The 18,896-nt window shown below is 32.3% G+C and overlaps 1 protein-coding gene and 1 long non-coding RNA gene across 2 annotated transcripts; one reads left to right on the top strand and one right to left on the bottom strand.

Moving 5' to 3' along the window:
- Nucleotides 1-282: 282 nt before the first annotated feature.
- Nucleotides 283-2,722, bottom strand: LOC143530045 (uncharacterized). Its single transcript, XR_013134781.1, has 3 exons — nucleotides 2,610-2,722; nucleotides 956-1,045; nucleotides 283-464 (listed from the first exon to the last, which is right to left on the bottom strand). It is a non-coding gene; the product is annotated as an uncharacterized LOC143530045 (long non-coding RNA).
- Nucleotides 2,723-9,852: 7,130 nt separating this feature from the next.
- On the top strand, nucleotides 9,853-11,488 carry LOC143530044 (uncharacterized). The gene is made up of 2 exons (XM_077025679.1): nucleotides 9,853-10,466; nucleotides 11,226-11,488. The coding sequence occupies exons 1-2, from the start codon at nucleotides 10,062-10,064 to the stop codon at nucleotides 11,457-11,459; spliced, it is 639 nt and encodes a 212-aa protein (XP_076881794.1). The 5' UTR covers nucleotides 9,853-10,061; the 3' UTR covers nucleotides 11,460-11,488.
- Nucleotides 11,489-18,896: the final 7,408 nt, after the last annotated feature.

The raw sequence follows: 18,896 nt of genomic DNA, 5'->3' as shown, positions 1-18,896 counted from the left end.
CAACACTACTAGAAAATAGACCTTTAATGACGCACAATGTGCGTCATTAAAGGGGTAGATGACACGCCATATCGTGTCAAGGAAGGCCCTGTCATAAAAAAAATGACGCAAATTATGTGTCATCTTTTTATGACACGTTCTTGACATGTTTTTTTGACACGCATTTGCATGTCATGGTTTTAAGTATTATAAAAAAATTGGTAGAATTATAATTTTCATATTAACTAATGACAATTAATGTTTAATAATACAACTTAAAATTCAAATATAGCACAACAATCCATTTCATATAATATTTCACAAAATAATAACAATCATTCAAAATTAACAATATTTCAAAGTTAACATTTCATTAACATCAATACGAACTTTCACTGGTAAATAAAGGATGCCACAATAGTCGACCATTCTTCACGAATTCCATCAATATCAGCATCCGTGTGCTCATTGTTCTCTGACACAACCTGAGAATAATTTTAGATTAGTGAGAAGAGATTAAAACCTAATTGCTAAATGCCCTTACTCAATATTTCTAACTTATAAATAGATTCAGTTAAACATCAAGTTCAAATGTTTTGTCAAAAAAAGTGACCAATAACATATTCCATTAAGCAACTTAATAACCTGATGTAGAATATAGCCATATACTATACGGCAACTGGATCCAAGATCAAAAGCATAAGCAAAATGAGTCTACTTACAGCAGAAATACTCATGTTGTAGTGTTTTCAAAACTAATTTGTGTCTTATTGTAAGGAGACTTATTTATTCTGGGTTTATGGAAAAATTCCATTAGTTTGTTGATACTGAATTGAATGTCCCATTTCGAACAGCCTTAATCTGCAGCTTTGACCATAAAAAGTCAACCTTGACACTATCACTTAATTCATATTGTTGTGAATTTAATTTACTAAACTGATACAGTAATGAAAATATAAAAGGCTACTATACTTACAATGTCATTGACCAATATTTCATCAACTATCTCTTTTGTGAACTTTAACATAAAGTAGCCACATTCGATGCTTCCCGACTGACATGGACACTACATAAATACATAACAAATGGTCATCATAACATAGATTCGTATAAGTTTAATAAAGTTAGTTTACAAATAAGATCATCTATGGTGGATGCCCATGCAAGACTAGATCATAAAAAACAATTAATTTTATTTAGATGATATACCAAATCCATTGACATGAACCAGCAGTTATAAAATAATTCAAGTGCTCCAACAATCAATTCATTATACCAATTTTTTCAACACTAGGTTGATTCCACTAATTATCCACTCAGATTGGGTACACAGAATTTTCAGCTACAACAAATAAACTTCTAAATCTATATCATGGGTCCGGTCAAGTGGTCAACAGACTATTTCAAGATCAATATATGGAACATGAGAACCAGGTCCAACCACCCAACTTGCCAGTTTTACCCCTTTTAGATGGAGTCACTCTCAAGCTAATAGACACATTAAATGGTTTATATTTACTAAAAGTGCAGTAGTAAAAAATAGACATTTGATAACTATTTTTCAACAAACCATATCTATAGTTAAAAGGACTTAGAAGTTAGAGACCAAACCTATGAAAAAAACGGAATGTAAATCACTAAATCTAAATCTCATATGACCCTACCACTTGTGTGCGAAGCAGAGGCAAATTACCAACATATTGTACTGACACGAATTTACAGTAAGCTAGCAAATCCAAATATATATTAACAAATAGGTGTATAAGTCTCATGTTTGTAACAACAATCATACCGTTAGCACAAAACTCAACAAAGCAATTTGTTACTGAATGAGCAGTCGCACTGACGTACATGCTTCTCGTTCATTTTTCCTTTTAACCCCTAAAAATGGTTCAATTCTAGCAAAACTACACAACATCAATCATATTCCTAGATATAACATAAAACAAAACCAGATCTTGAAGCTGAGGTAAAATAGTCAAATTTCTGAATTCATATAATTGGGAATGACTTGATCTACAACTAACACAAATAAGTAACTTCTGGTTGACATGTACACATTTAGGCTAAACTTATTTCTCTTGTATTCGAATTGACGTTTCTTTCATAATTCACACCTACAAATCTCTAATTATACTATCTGTAAAAGTTAGATATAACTAAATACTTCTGCAAAACATGTTCAATCCATATCAGTTATCACGCAGAGAATTAGTCTAGTTGACCAAATCCTAACCTAAATCCCCAATTCTTATAACATGAGCATAACAAATCACTAATCAGTAAACAGACTATTTGCTCAAAATTATATAGAATTCAATATGAAATAATATAAATATTGAAAATGAGTAATTCTCAATTGTCGAGTACAAATCATATCAATTATCACGCTGAGATTAGTCCAACAGAGCAAAAGTTAACCTAAATCCCCAATTCTTATAGCATGAGATTAAACCTAACAATCAACACGCATGTCAAAAGATTAAACCTAACAACCATATCAACAAATTAAATCTAACAATCATGTCAACAAACTGAACTAACAATCATGTCAACAGATTAAACCTAACAATTTATGCAAATTGAAGGCTAAAACTGATAGATTAATCAGTCCCGGTGAGTAATTATACCGTAAATAGTGAGTAGTCAGTTTCTGAAATCAACAAACAGAGCCGTAATCAACAATCGGAGCCGAAAATCAGAGCCATAATCTAAAATCAACAATGGGTGATGATGATGAGAGTTGATCGGCGTGCAGATTTTGTGTTATGTAATTGGGATGAACGATAGACAATATAGCTTTTAAAGATGACACAGTGTAGCGCGTGTTTTTTTCTTTTTTAATAAAACGATGACACGAGTCATTGTTTTTTTCAAATTTTAATAAAAGATGACAATATTTAATGACATGCGGTTTTAATTTGTCATAAAATGACCGTGTGTCATGATTCGCGTGTCATTAAAGGTATATTTTCTATTAGTGTAAAAGACTAGCAAGAAACTAATAAAAAAAACATCGAGTAAACACCCGTTACAACACTCACACCAAAATAAAAACAAGGAAACTCGAAAATAAAAGAACACCATGTTTCATGTGAACCATTTGTAAATACACATATATAATCAGTTAGGATAAAAAATTGGATACTTTACATGTTTCAACCGTTTTAGCCACGAAGAAAACTAAATTTTAATATAGGATAATAATATTTGACAAAATTACAGAAAACAACATTTACGTATACACCATATTTCCATATTTCATTCTTAATGCTCTGTTATCACTTTGGCCATAATGTATTTCACTTTGAATCTGTTAGGGCTAACTCGTTAGTCTTGTAAGTTAAATTAGGGCAAGTGATTAACATGTAATGACAAACCAGTCTTTTTACCACATCCCATATATATGGAATGTTTAACCTCAAGAATTGATTAAGTGGTTGTTAAAGCAGTATATGTAGCTGTAACATCCCAAAATTTCAATAATGATATTTTAAATATTATATTATGAAAAAGTTTACTTGGATCAGTAAATAAAATAATAAAAGAGGAAAGAGGAAAGAGGAGTGGGCTAATTAGATGGATTAATCATGGACTAAAAAGGAAAGATGAGTCTTAAGTCCATAGGCTTAGGGAGTATAAGTACCCATTTAAACCTTAAATCTTTCCATTTTCATCCATCTTATCCATAATATTCTCTACACACCTCCAAAACACACACACTCCTTTCCTATTTACGGCCGAGAGAGGAAGAGAGATCTAAGACCAAATCCAAGCCTTAAATCGATTATAACAACGTTGGATCTTCAATTATACAAGCTAGATACAAGATCAATAACTCATACAAGCTAGCCGTAACCTAATAACCATATAAAGGTCTGTACTTTACGTTTAAAGGTCACATTTTTATGAACATTTTGCCATGAAACTTGACCCTAGAGTAGATTGGACCTAGATGTCTTATAAAAATACAAACTTGATGATTAAAACGGACTTAGTGGACATATGGTTATATACGGCTCATAGATGAACCCTAGATCTAGCCTAGAACGTTTTAAAGGTATAAAGGTCTAAGCTTTATGCCTAAAACGGGATAGATCTTGAAGCCGCGATAGTAATGGGTGTGAAACGGGTATGGCTAATGATGATTAAGGGTTACAAGTCCATGGATTGAACCATAAAACGGTTAACTGGGCTAGGTGTGTAACATCCTAAATATTCTAATAATAAATAGAGAATGTTGCGTTAAATTATCGTGCGTTTAATAATACTAATTAACGTCTAATGAGGAAAAGATCATGGACTTGGATTTAATTAAGATGGATTAAGGGTAATGGGCCTTAGGTCCCTGGGCCTTAAGGAGTATAACTACCTCCTTAAACCACCATATAACCCTAAATACTCATTTCCTTTCATCCTAATCTCTACACACTCAAAACACATACACCACCTCATACGCTCGAGAGAGAGAGAGAGAGAGGATTCGAGTCCAAAATCAAGCCAACCATTATTAGACCTCCAATATACGAGCTAGTTACGAGATAACCGAGCAAACCGAGCACATAAAGGTATGATTTCGATCTTAAAGTTCACGTTTTTATAAACGATTAGCCACGAAACTTAAACGTACAGTAAATCGGGTCTAAACGAAACGTGAAGTAGCAAACTTGACGTTGGAAACGAACTTAACAAATCTGTGGCTATGTACGGCGACTCGTTTTGAACGTTCTTAAGCTTAAAGGTCCAAGCTTTATAGTATATACGGGTTATATATGAACGAAAACGGTTAGGAAACGATTAGTGGGTGATGTCGAACCATAACAAGAGTATTAAAATCGCCAAAATGCTTGTTAAGATCGATAGGAACCAAACCCGTAGTTGAACTGAATAACTTCGCCTGCAAACAGCAGACCACGAACTTCGCCTGTGTTAGAAGTTCGCTGCTGTAAGAACTTCACTGAGTATATAAGTTCGCCAGGACTAAGTTCGCGAGGACTAAGTTCGCCAAGATTAAGTTCACCTATGCTTAAGTTCGCTAACGATAATTTCGCTTAATAGTAAGTTCGCCAAAAGTTAAGTTCGCTGAGAAATGAATTAAAATCCTAGTGAGAAATGTGTTAAGACAGTTAATGTAAATAAAATTTTTCCAAGCTGACTTGGCAGCTTAACCCCAGCCAGGGGCTCTGCCCCTTGGACCCCGCTAGGGGCTGCCGCCCCTAGAACCCTGCTGCCAGGGGCGCTGCCCCCGGACTCCCGTTAGTTGCGGGTAATGATTGAACTAGAAAGACGATATGGGTAGTGATAGTTAATTGATGCGTGTAATTATTATCCAGTTAGTCGTGCACAACTCAAGAAAAGGATTACCATAAACGGAGAACGTAACCGCATTCAGGTGAGTTTCTAGCCCTACTTCCTTGTTATGTTTTCGGGGCTGTGTGCATACTCGGTGTGTTATTTAATACACTTACCTTAAGTGGTAAGTGTATGCCTTGTATGATTTATGTATGATGATTTCCTGACGGTGCATGAACGATCTTCGGATATTGCCTGTACCGTCAGGTGGTAGTTAAAGATATGATTGATAAGTATGATGTAAGATATGATGTATGTATGAATATATGATGTATGCATAATGTATGTATGTTATGTTGATGGTACGTGAACGCTCTTCGGAGATTGCAAATATTGTCAAGGAAAATATGTATGAACAGGTACGGTACAGTTGCATGAAACAAAGGGACCAGACCCTAATAATATCTGTGATGGTAGGGACCAGACCCTAATAATATCTGTGATGGTAGGGACCAGACCCTATTAATATCTGTGATGTTGGGGACCAGACCCCTTTATAATATCTGTGATGTTAGGGACCAGACCGTTATAATATCTGTGATGTTATAGAGCGGAAGGCTCTTTAAATAGGACGGATAGTTATGTATGAAAAGTAAGTATGAATAATGTACACCCCTTCGGGCACGTGTGCAAGTATGTGAACAGATTGTATGATTGTATGATTTACTAGAACTCACTCAGCGTAGCTGACTTTTAGTATGCACGCAGGTGAGTAGAATGAGGCAACTTGCTTGAGGGGAAGCACATGGCATGGAATTGAAGACACTGGCAACTCAATGAAGTGTTATGTTTTGATAATTTAAAGACAATGTTTTATTTTTAAATAATCTGAATGCCCGTTAAGACAAGAAAGGATGGTTATGTAATATATTGGTTGAATGTTTTAATATTATGCGAATGTTTTAGTTAACTATGATGTTTAGAACTACGTTTATGAGTAAATCCAACGTCCAATGTGAGGCACCGGTAACAGGGCCTTACAAGGTGAATTACAAAAATGGAAAAATGAGATGAACACACCTCACCTGAGGGTTCTGAGGGTTCTCGGCCGGAACTGGGGGTTCTCGGCCAACCCATGTTCTCGGCCAAGCTCGAGATTTCGGTCAACCAAGATTTCGGTCAACCCAAGTTCTCGGCCAGAATGTTCTCGGTGACCTATGTTCTCGGTCAAGGTTCTCGGCCAAAAACCGGAGTTCTCGGTCAAACCTCATGGGTTTTCTGTCTTGGAGTTCTCGGCCACCCAGTTTGGGCTTGGACCTGAACCCAGTTGAAACCAGAAACAATATTGGGCCATTGGACCTGACTTAACTCAGCCCACCAGCTTAAGCCCTTGTGACTATTTAAAATAAATAACGAGCCCAACTTAGGAAGCCCGCATTAACTAGTTAGACGGTTAATTAACAAAGGTATATATTTAACAGTTAGCCGTGCTCAGTTAAAGAAGTGGATTACTATTAACGGCGAACGCAACAGGGTCCAGGTGAGTTTCTAGCCCCATTTCCTTGTTATGTTTTCGGGGCTGTGTGCATACTCGATGTGATAGTTAATACACTTACCTTAAATGGTAAGTGTATGCCATGTATGATTTATGTGATAGATATTATGTTATGATTGTGAATGAAAGCTTGTCGATACGTGAACGATCTTCGAATATTGCACTTATTGACAAGGGAGGTATGTATATGAAAGATGAATGTGTATGATATAAATGTATGAACGATATATGAGTATGTAATAATGATTAAAGAAAGTATATGTATGAGTATGTAACGATAGTATGAACGAAGAAGAAGAAAGAGAGATCAGACCCTAATAATATCTGAGATAGAGAAGACGGGATCAGACCCTAATAATATCTGAGATAGAATGGATAATAATATAAAGTATGAACGTAATAAAGTATGTACGTATGTATGAAAGTATGAAATAAAAGTAAATTAGTAAAGTAATTATTATGTATCTTCGGATGCATGATTGAAGGTAAGTGAATGTATTGTATGATGTATGATTAACTAGAACTCACTCAGCGTAGCTGACTTTTAGTATGCACGCAGGTGAGTAGGATGCGACAGCTGGCGTGAGCGGGACACATGGCAGAAGAATAAAAGCCTGACATCTGAAGATCTGCTATGTTTTATAAGTTATGTTTTGATTTTGAAAAGACAAGAAGAATGATTTTAAGACATGTTTATGATTTAATATGTAAGGTTTATGAAAGTTTATGTTCCGCGTAAGTTTTTAATTAACTATGATATTTAGAACCGCGTTTATGAGTAAATCCAACACTAAAGTAGGGTTACCGGTAACGGGACCTTACAGTAGCCCACTTTGTTATTGGTGTATGTGTGTAGAAAAGAGTTTAAATAAAAAATCATTGTTTTCTAAGAAGTGTAGATAGACTTTAAAATAAAGTATACCACGTAAACTAAAAACTATACCATATAAATAGGATGTTATACAATTTTTAGAAACTACTAATCTCAACCTTTAAATCCCAGCTTCAAGGACCTAGATTTATTAATAGGCTTCTTAGGAAATTATGTTTTCAAATTTTAATCAATCCATTTATATATTAAGCTCCCCACAATGACCACCTATGGATATCTAACTTAGTTCATGTCCTATTTAATTAACCTAGATCTTAGGTTCTCTAGTCAACTAGTTAGATTTATTTTGCACATCCTTCTTCACGGGCTTTAGTCTAATTTCACAATATGATCTTCCGTAAACCATCTGTTGTTGACTCATACAAGTCTACGTAAGATAATATGCAATTGAGATCAACTGTCGTGATAGGTTCTTAACTCATGAGTTAATCTTACCTATTTGTCAATCCTTAAGATCATAACATGAGATCCCAACTTCGATCCAGTTCAAAAGTCTTGTCTTTGCAATGACTTGAAAATTATTTCATGGCGGGCACATCCCACTATGCTTTTGGTATGTCCTATTAGACAATTATCTGGATTCTAATTCTAACCAATTGGCATATGAATCTAATCAACTAGATAGACTTCTTATGACCATTGTGTACCTCACTTGGTCGGATGTCTGCATTCATTAGAATTACTCAAATCCTTATTGCTACATTATTTTTATTAAATGCAAGCTACCTTATTGATTCAACTAATGTCCAAATTGGGTAGTGAAAGCTTCTCCCTTTCTAAACAGGTTTGAGAAATTTCTCAAATACCAATTTTACAAACCCAACAAGGTTGTTTCAAAATAGAATTTCCTATTCAGATTGCGGTTGCTCACAAAATTGTCTAAGTTAACCAACGCAACACATGCCTTGGCACTTGCTTTCAACACTTACTGGTGTTTAAGCTAACCTTGCCATAGGTTGGTAGCAATAACACACTCAAATTCAACGTGACTTTGAACTGAATTGAAGTCTCCTTTTGCTCCTATATGGCTATATATACACAAATTCATTTGGGTGTCATAGTTGAATGCTTAAAGTTAATCATTCTTCGTGAAGCATGATAATTAATAAGTAATATTCTAACATGCTTTAGACTATAGTAATCTAGCATGTTAATACAAAAGACGCATCATTTTGATTCTTCACAGCCTTAAGAGTTATCGCCATATCTTTTCCCAACTTACATTACTTAGTTTAGACTAACTAACGAGACATATTCATCAATCCTAAAATGCAGTATTTAGGAAAGTCTTAAAAGTCGTCATATGTTACACATTAATAGCTTTGTCAATCATTTTAGGATCATTTCTATCTAGCCTTTAACCTTATAAGAACTTCAAGATAAGTCTTAAGCCGGGTCACTTTGGTGAACGCATGCTTCACCAACAAGATGAATGTTAGTATGCTACTAGTATATGACACCACTTAAGTCTTGATATTAACTCAAAAAAATGGCATTTATCTTTGCCAATAGTGATATATACATAGCCATAGTTCAAACACACTGATGGTGATAGAAACATCTACATGTTCATTATCATTGTAAGTTTCTTATACTAAGTCTCGAAATATATATTAAAGTCATTCACAATAATAACATATATTTGTTCATATTATAGTTAAGTCATTTAGGATTAACACTTGAGAATTTCAAAATATCAACTTAATTGATATTACATATCATATATACATACTTGTGTGTTCATACTAATACACTCAACATATTCAATTATGGTGTGTTCATACTTTGATGTTTGATGTGTGACTATTTACTTTAGTCAAGACCACAACTCGCTAGTTATGCTTGTGGAAATCACTTCCCCTCTAGATCAATACCTCAATCATACCTTCTTGCTCAAAACTTGTATATATTACACACATGTAACTAATAATGTTACATATACGTAGCTCATATAAGTTATACATATATGACACCGTGAGTTACATATATGTAACAAATACATCGCACAATGAATCATATAATTAAATGTACGTACCTTGGAACAAAACATTCAACAACCAATCTTAAACATCTTCCAAGAAATACTTAATATGTGATTCCTATAACTCTTACTAGTTATTAATGCATTATCCTGTTCTTATAAAACATTAAGACATAAAAATGTAGATATTACAAATAACCCAACAACCTTAATTATGATCCCAAGTTGGAATCATTCATTTTTCCATAACAGTAATAGTAGAAATTTCTGTTTTTCTCTTTTTTTTCACGGCTGCATCTATCCCATCATATTTCACTTTATATTTACATTCCATGAATTTTGTTTTTAATTCATAAAAGGACATGCAAACTGAGGGTGACTATGACATAATCAAATCACCCATTCCCTTTATAAATACTACCCCTTCACTCCAAAAACCTTTCCAATCGCTGTTAAACAAGAAGATGTCCGCTACGAAAACTGCGGTGGCACCGCAATCACGCGGCCGTCGATGGTGTCCGACACCGGAGCAGGTGATGTTGTTAGAGGGAATGTATAGAGAAGGTCTAAAAACACCAACGGCAACACAAATACAACAAATAACCGCAAGGCTCTCTCTTTATGGTAGAATTCAAGGCAAAAATGTGTTCTATTGGTTTCAAAATCATAAAGCTCGAGACCGACAAAAAATTCGAAAGAAACTCATGGCTTTGTATCAAAATCCGCCTTCTTACAACTCACCTTGTCATCATCCCTTTCCCATTCAGGTAACCTAAGTTAATTAACTCACACTTGAACAATGCTTTTGACAAAATGTGTCACCTAGTGGCTAATTAGTTAAGGTTTTTGATGTATTTGAACATTTTAAGATTAGAACAATATATAAGAAAAGTTACTCGTAGTTAATTATAAACGAATTCAGTATTTTAATGAGTGACCGTTACATTATTCTAATAGATTTATGGAATCTAAGGAACATAAGGTCTATTTGTTAAAAGCTAATCTTTTTTTATCAGCAAGAATGATTTCATTTATGACCTAGCTAGCAAGCAGGCAAAAGTACAAAGTCGCATGAATTAGGATGAAGTACAACAGGCACTAGTTTGCAGAAATCTAAATCCCACAACTTTTTGTTAAATGTTTTTGAAAATTATTCGCAAAAAGATATTTAGATGATATAACATTGGTAAATTTCAAAGGTAACATTTTACCTTCAAATCTTCAATAGTTAGTGGTTTTGATGCTTGTCTAATTTGGAAATCAATTTCAGTGAGCTTTAAAAGTAGTGTGTTTAATGTTACACCAACATTAAGTTCATAATTATATATATGTAATTTTTTTCAAAAAGTATAATATGAATCCATGTTTTTTAAATTTCATTATATGTTATACCAACATGGCAACATCAAGTTGATATTTAATATACATATTTTGTCAACTATAACTTGCATTTCAACTAAACTTGCATTTCTTATATATGTCTATATATAAGTGTGTCATTATCATATTTAATGGTATAATTACAGGGTGGTGTGGTAGTTGAAGATAAGTCAACCTACAAAAACATAGTCAACGAATGGAATGTAGATCAGCTGGCCACCTGCAAGAAGGTCATGTGTGATTGCTCATTCATGAGAGTGATGATGATGGAGACTACAAGTCCATATTGCACAAGGGTACCACCCAAAACTCTACAGCTCTTCCCAACTACACCAGCACCAACTCTAAACTACCCTAGTCAACCTAATGGACAAGACTGAACTAGTGCCAAGGGTTAGGCTTTCAAGAAGATTAATATCATTTAAATAAAGCAATTCTTTCTTTGATTAATTGAACTAATAGTGTCAAGTGTGAGGTTGTATTAATTTGTAATGACTAGTAAATTATTTATCGTGTAATAAATATTAATGTACGTTGGTGTAAAATTAGTTAATTAATATGGTGTAGTGACTTGTGAATTTCTGTTATGTCACTAGACGTTTGCGTGACAGTAGTAGTACTATATAAAGAAAGATGAAAGATCTGAATTGCCATAGAAGCTAGCATTTAGGGATGGAATTGAAATGTCCATTTCACAAATTTGGCATATGCAGTGGGATTGCCGAAACCTTCCGTGTTTGGTTGATTTGAAATCTATTCCATGTTCCCTACTTTTTCTAATAGTTTTTTTTATAACTGTCTTGGATGACCTGACAGTGATAGTTAATACCTGTGATCTTTATGCGCTCGGATAAAAAAACCCAATTCAAAAGGTGTTTTTTTTACAATGGTGGGTTTCTCCATAATGGTGTTTTTGGGTGAGTCAGGCCTCAAGTCTGGGGTAACAATCTGTATGGACTGTTAACATCCTGTCTCAGAAAGACTCGTTCAGATATTTAAGGTATTTGAGTAGTTTTAAACGCTTTTGAAAAAATGTTTAAATAGTTTTTTTTCTAAATATTTTATATTTTAATAATCTTTCTACGTTTTTTATTCTACTTAATTAGTTACAATGACACAAGGCGGAATCACCAGAGAATAAGTGAGAATTCTTGTGAATGAAACTAAAATACTATAGCATGATCCACATTACAATATTTTTTTTAAATATTATATATTTGTTTTTGAATTTATTAAGTGTTTATATATGTTGTTACTAAAGAGATAATTTTTTTAACGACTAAATTTTTTACACTTTATACGGTCTGAACCAATGTTAAAGCATTCCCAAGAGGTCCTCTATATTATTGTGAGTGGTTTCTCTATATTTTATAGAGTATTTGTAAGTGGTTGTGAGTGAAAGATATGAAAATAAATTTGATCATGAGTAAATTTAGGGAAACACTGTTCATCATTTATAATTTATTAATGTTTTTTGAAATTAATTATGAGTAAATGAGAAAAAAATGTAATAATTAAAGTATAAAAATATTATTTAATTGAACATTAGAAAGAAAACACAATGTTTTGTAGTATATTTAGAGAAAAATAAAGATAGAGATCTCATCCACCATTTTTTACCCTATAGCATTCACATCTCATCACTTAATTTTTGTGAGAGGAGTTTTTATAATGTAAAGAGTGACTTGGGTGTTGTGAGTAGATGTGAGAGAAAATGCAGTGATTTCTGTATATTTGAAAAACTACTATTCATTCCATATAATTTTTTAATATTTGTTGAAAGTGGTTTTAAGTGGAGAAAAGAGAAAGAAATGATAAATGTATGAAATATATTATTTAATTGAAAAGTATAGAAAAAATATACTGTTTTTTGTGTAATTTAGGATTTGAAGATAAAGGAAAGAATGATAATGCTCTAATTTAATTAAAATTCATATTTTTTAAAATTAATACTCGTTTAATAAATCTCCTACAACTCATCCACTATTTTAATCTTACTCATACTCAATTGTTTTATTATATTTCTCGTTTTTATACACTCACAAAATTTTAGCATGATAAATAATAATTTTTTTTATAAACTTGATGTATTTTTTTTTAATTTAGGTTGGATAAACAAATGATGGATGTGATAGAGCTAATTTTTAGCATATTTTTTTTAAGTTTCAAGATGATGTAGAAAATGATGGATAGATGAGAATGTTTTAAGGTCACGACCTCCTATTTTACATCCTAACCACTTTATCACCCACAAAAATAGGAATCCCAATCTTAAATCTTATATATATATATATAGAAAAGATGGAATACGCTAATTCTTAACGTATATTAACGTACGCGAATCTCGTTTTTCATGAATCGATCCATAAAATCACATCCCAACATCTCAGAATCGTCAATACATATCCAATCAATGAATGGTTAACCGAAAAAAACAATTTGAGATAGTTAATCGATCAATTTTTACTTTCTTTCACGAAGACCGTTTTTTTGAGGGTTTTCTGAGCGTTTTAGGTTTTTGACTGAGCGTTTAAGTTTTTGTGAGCGTTTTAGGTTTTTCCCTTTGTTTTTTTTGCCTTTGAGCGGAGCGTTTTAGGTTTTTCCCTTTGTTTTTTTTGCCTTTGAGCGTCTCGCGTACCTCTTGTACGTTAAGGCATTAGCGTACAGTATCTCTACCCTATATATATATATATATATAAGAAACATTTAAAAGCTCCATGGGTGCTCCCTACATTCTCTCAAGCCACCAGCTTGCTTTATTTATTAATGAAGGTTTCTCATGCATTTGACCCGAATTCATGGGTATGAGCTTTACCAAACCCAGATAGCCTTTAAACGGGTTATAACATCTCATTAAATTAAGAAATTTATCACACCAAATATATGACATGAAAATCTTATAAAATAAGGATATACTAAAAATTAATATTTTCTTTTTCTTTTAAATATTATTTATAATTAAGAAACAATTTTATAGTAAGAAAAAAATAAACGGATAATGGGTCTCACCAAACCCAAGTATCTTTTAAACCGAGTTATAACATCGCATTTATTTGTGAAACTCTTTTATCATTAAACTTTAAGTATATTACTAACTTTCTTACGATAAATATAATTAAAATTCAAAAAATATATAAATATTAGAAACGAATAATGTAAAAAAATCCCGTAATACAGGGGATAAATTATAGTGTATATATATAAAGACTGAACTACGTTCTACCAAGCCACCTAATTGTTCTATTTGTAAATCGAAGCTTCTCATGCATTTGATCTGAATTCACGGGTATTGGTCTCACCAACCCCAGATAGCATTTAAACGGGTTATAACTTGTTATTAAATTAAAAATAAATTTCACCAAATATTTGATGTGAAAACCATATAAAATAAAGATATATTAAAATTACTATCCGATTTTTTTATTAAAAAGGATAGTATTTATAATTAACAAACAATTTTATAATAGAAAAATAAACGGGTCATGGTCTCACCAAACCCAGATAAATTTAAAAATCCGGGTTATAACATCTTATCTATTTATAAAGCATTTTTATCATCAAATACTAAGTATATTATTAACTTCGTTACAATAAATAAAATTTAAATTGAAAAATATAAATATTAGAAAAAACGAATATATAAAACAACCGTAATGCGGAAGATAAAAGTTAGTTTAAGATATAAATAAGCTCTTCATTTATGGCAGTTGGTAATTTACACGTTTTAGACGAAAGGAGAAAAGAATAAAAAATAATAATTATGGAGAAAAATCTAAACTCACGAAATCGAGGAAATAAAATTTGGCATATTCCGTGGGATTGCCAAAAGGTTCTGCATGTATTGGGTTGATTTGAAATTAAATATGTTTTATGTTCCCTCATAATTTTTAATAGCTTTAAAAGAAAACATAAAAATTCTTTGGTGATCTTAATTTTGATTCTACTAGTTCATAAAATTAATGTATGTAAAGCACATTATATACCTATCAAACAAACTTTAGGGCGAGGGTGGTGGTCCATGATGGATGCTCATCACGCGTGATGTCATTACGAACACCGCTGTTGGTGTCCCCCATCATGAGGGCGGTGGTCCATGATGGATGCTCATCACGCGTGATGTCATTACGAACACCGCCGTCGGTGCCCCCCATTACACGTGAGGGGGGGAGAGCGTTCAGTGATTCAAAAAACGCAGATCCGGCGAAGAAAAACTTTTGAAGAAAAACGCCGGTATCGGAAGAGAGCTCGAAGGCGGTGATTCAACAAATGCAGATCCGACGAAGAATTCCGTTACTTTATTATTCTTTATTGGGTGTGGTGAGTGATGGAAACTAGACCACCCCACCCCCGTACAAATAATTTTCATTGAGCTAATATATATATATATGTATATATATATATATATATATATATATATATATATATATATATATATATATGGTAGGGTTAATGTAAAAAGCAATATTTTTGTGAGAAGAATAAGAATAGATCTAGGTCCTTGTATCTATTATCTAGTGGTTAAGATTGATAGTTTCTAAATAATTGTATTGTTTCATATTTACATTGTATAGTGTCATATTTAGGTGGTTTGTTTTATTTTAAATTTCTTCTCACACTTCTCACAAAACACTTGTTTTTTATTTGAACTCTTTTCTCTCTCTCTCTCTCTCTCTCTCTATATATATATATATATATATATATATAGGATTGATTTCTTTTGAGAACCGATTTGAGCTTTAAGAACTCGAAAGAACTCAACGTAAAAAAATTTTTTTTTTGAATTTTTTTTACACATGTGTAATACGTAAGTGTAAGTAATGTACAAAAAATTACAGTATTTTTTTACACACCGAATCGACTTATTACACATGTGTAACTATTATTTAAACTTGTGTAATTATCAAAAATACTTATTCTCTCTCCTGATTCATTTTTTAATCAAATTTAATCTCAGCTACATATTCAAACTCATTTAATTAAATGTGTGGTCTAAAATTGAGTTCTTAAAGTTCTTACAACTCATCAAGTTCTCAAAATATACCTCCCCTATATATATATATGTATATATATATACACGAAACCTTTAAAAATACTCTGGTTGTTAATCATCCCCTATCAAGCTACCAGATTATTTTATTTGTAAATAGAGAATTCTCATGCATTTTACCCGAATTCACGGATATGGGTCTCAACAACCCATATATCTCTCAAACGGGTTATAACATCTCATTAAATTAAAAATTAATCTTACCAAATATTTGATATGAAAATCCTATAAAATAGAGATATACTAAAAATGAATATCCAGTTATTTTATAAAAATATCATTAGAAACAATTTTATAGTAAAAAAATAAGCGAGTCATAAGTCTCATCAACACATATAGCTTTTAAACAAGTTATAATATCTCATTTATATGTGAAACTTTTTCACAATCAAATACTAAATATATTATTAACTTACTTACAATAAATAAGATTAAAATAAAAAATATATATATATATATATATATTAGAAAAAATATGTAAAACAACCACGTAAAATAATTAAGTTTCTTTAATCTAATTCATTTAAGAAAAAGTTAATTATATTGCATTACATATAGGATAAGGACAGAGACAAACAGTACCTGTGGACGCTGGTAAGGTATCAGATGGTCGATTAGTACTTCATGATTTACATAGACATGTCTTGGGAAGAAGTCAGGCCAAATTTACTTGTGTTTTAAGTTTTGTCAGCATGAAAAGTAAAGTCAAATTGCAATGCATGCAAACTTATTCAAAATTCAGCCTACAGCAGTATCGAAACTTGAATAATGTTCTCAACTACAAAGTGCCTTATTAACTTTAAAGTCATAAAACTATTTCAGCGCATACTTTATTTATTAAATTTATTAACTTGAAAGTTATAATATATTTCAAATTTCATGCAATTAATATCGAAGAAAAGTTTTTTCATTTTCATATTTATGAAGACTATCTGTAGTTGGTTTCATGGGCGGATCTACGTATATACTTGCGGGTTCACAGGAACCCACTGAGTTTCGGATTTTATATGGAACATCTATATAAAATATGAAAGTAAACCCACATATAAATTGTGAGTGAATCCATACATAAAATTGAGTCTTGTCCTGGTGGTAAACCACCAGCGCTTCTACTGTGATAACCCGGGTTTGAGTCCGCTTTAAAGCTTTTTTTTACGAGATGAAATAGAAGAGGGTTTATCTTTGTGGTGTTCTTGATTCTTCGGTGGAAACAACATATATATGCCTCATATATTTCTCCTCTTTTACATATTCGGTGTCCAAATTCTAGTTTTCATTCATCCTTCTAGTATTAATCAATCTAGTTTGCAACCAATGTATGTTTGATCTAATCAAATATTGGTTTCAACCTATTTTTAATAACATTATCAAGTCAAAATTTTATATTTTTAATGTTGATTTCATCTGTCATATATGAACTTTGAATGCAGCTAATATTTGTAATTTAGTTTGAATTTGACATGCCCTTTGATTAAGCTTATGAAAGGTATCCATACCCTTCAGAAACATTTCGTTTCAGGTCTCCTAAAAGTAGTCAACATTTCATGTATATTTGATGTTTTGATTCACATATTTTTGTTTATTTATTGAAATTAGAATTAAAACGAATGAATGATTACGTTGAAATTTGTTAATTGAATTAGACAGTTAGTGATGTTTAAATTGAATTTGTAGGCATTATTATGTGAAAAACGTTAACCAACCCGAACAGTTTGATTCATAATTTTTATTATGTGATAAACCTTAACCGACCCGACCCGAACAGTGAACCCATCGAAAATAATTCCTAGATCCGTCACTGGTTGGTTTAGCATTAACTATGTCACTAATTATATAAAAAAGTTAAGATACTTAAATATAAAACAGGCAGAACCATGGGCGAAGATTCATAGAGACCAAGAGTATAAATTTACATGTTTTCATCTGAAACAAGGTTCAAACTTCGTTACTGTGCAGAACAAAATTAGATATGTCGAGCTAGCTTCACGTAAAATGAAGGAAATGTATGCTTATTGCCTAATATTAACACTACATAAAACAAAGAATAAAGATCGTCTGAAAATAGAAACTGAGCATTGAGTTATTTAACAGTACATGAATTGTTAACATCGATTTAGACAGTTGACTTTGGAAGCCATGTTGTTTGCTGTTTGCATTGTATTGTTGAAGTGATGGATCATCCCAAATTTATACACACATACGTATAATGTATACTAAGACGAAATTTAACATTCACAATATTTCATTTATGCATAAGTTTATTGTTTGCAATGATTTTTTTAAGTTAAAGGATTACACTAAATGAGGGAGTATTGTTAGATATTTTAGTGTAATTTTATTGACTTGTCAACTAATAAGAATCATAATATACATTAAACATGCCTTGAGGTGTGGGGTGCATACTTGTTTGAGTTTATTATAACGTTATGGGGCAAAACCCCTAACCAATGAGGGATTTAAGAGGGAAACACCCCGTTGTCGGGGGGTACGTACATGGGCAACGTCCTAGTAGCGGGGTCTAAGTGGCAGAGCACCTAGCTAGGATTGAAGTTTAACGTCTTTATAATTCATTTGAAAAATACATATGCTGTTGAGAAAGGAGAATGACTCTATCTATATGAAATGCTTCAAGAAGATGGTTGGATTTGGCCTTGATATATATGCTTAATTACGAAGGATTGGGGAACACGGCTAGTAAAAGATAGTGTCAAGTAAGAACATATTAGTATGTAAGTATTTGTGTATTTTATCTTCATGTATTCACTTTGAA

This window comes from Bidens hawaiensis, unplaced genomic scaffold, assembly GCF_021521415.1.
Source record: "Bidens hawaiensis isolate Kalapana, Puna unplaced genomic scaffold, B.hawaiensis_p1.1 tig00008819_1, whole genome shotgun sequence".
In the NCBI taxonomy this organism is placed as follows: Eukaryota; Viridiplantae; Streptophyta; class Magnoliopsida; order Asterales; family Asteraceae; genus Bidens; species Bidens hawaiensis.
This window is presented reverse-complemented; position numbering and strand designations above follow the sequence as displayed.

Excerpts from the sequence above, each read along its gene's own strand:
- LOC143530044 (XM_077025679.1), top strand. The coding sequence starts at position 10,062 with ATGCAAACTGAGGGTGACTATGACATAATCAAATCACCCATTCCCTTT. Across the intron at positions 10,467-11,225 it reads ATCATCCCTTTCCCATTCAG|GGTGGTGTGGTAGTTGAAGA; the intron begins GTAACCTAAGTT and ends GTATAATTACAG.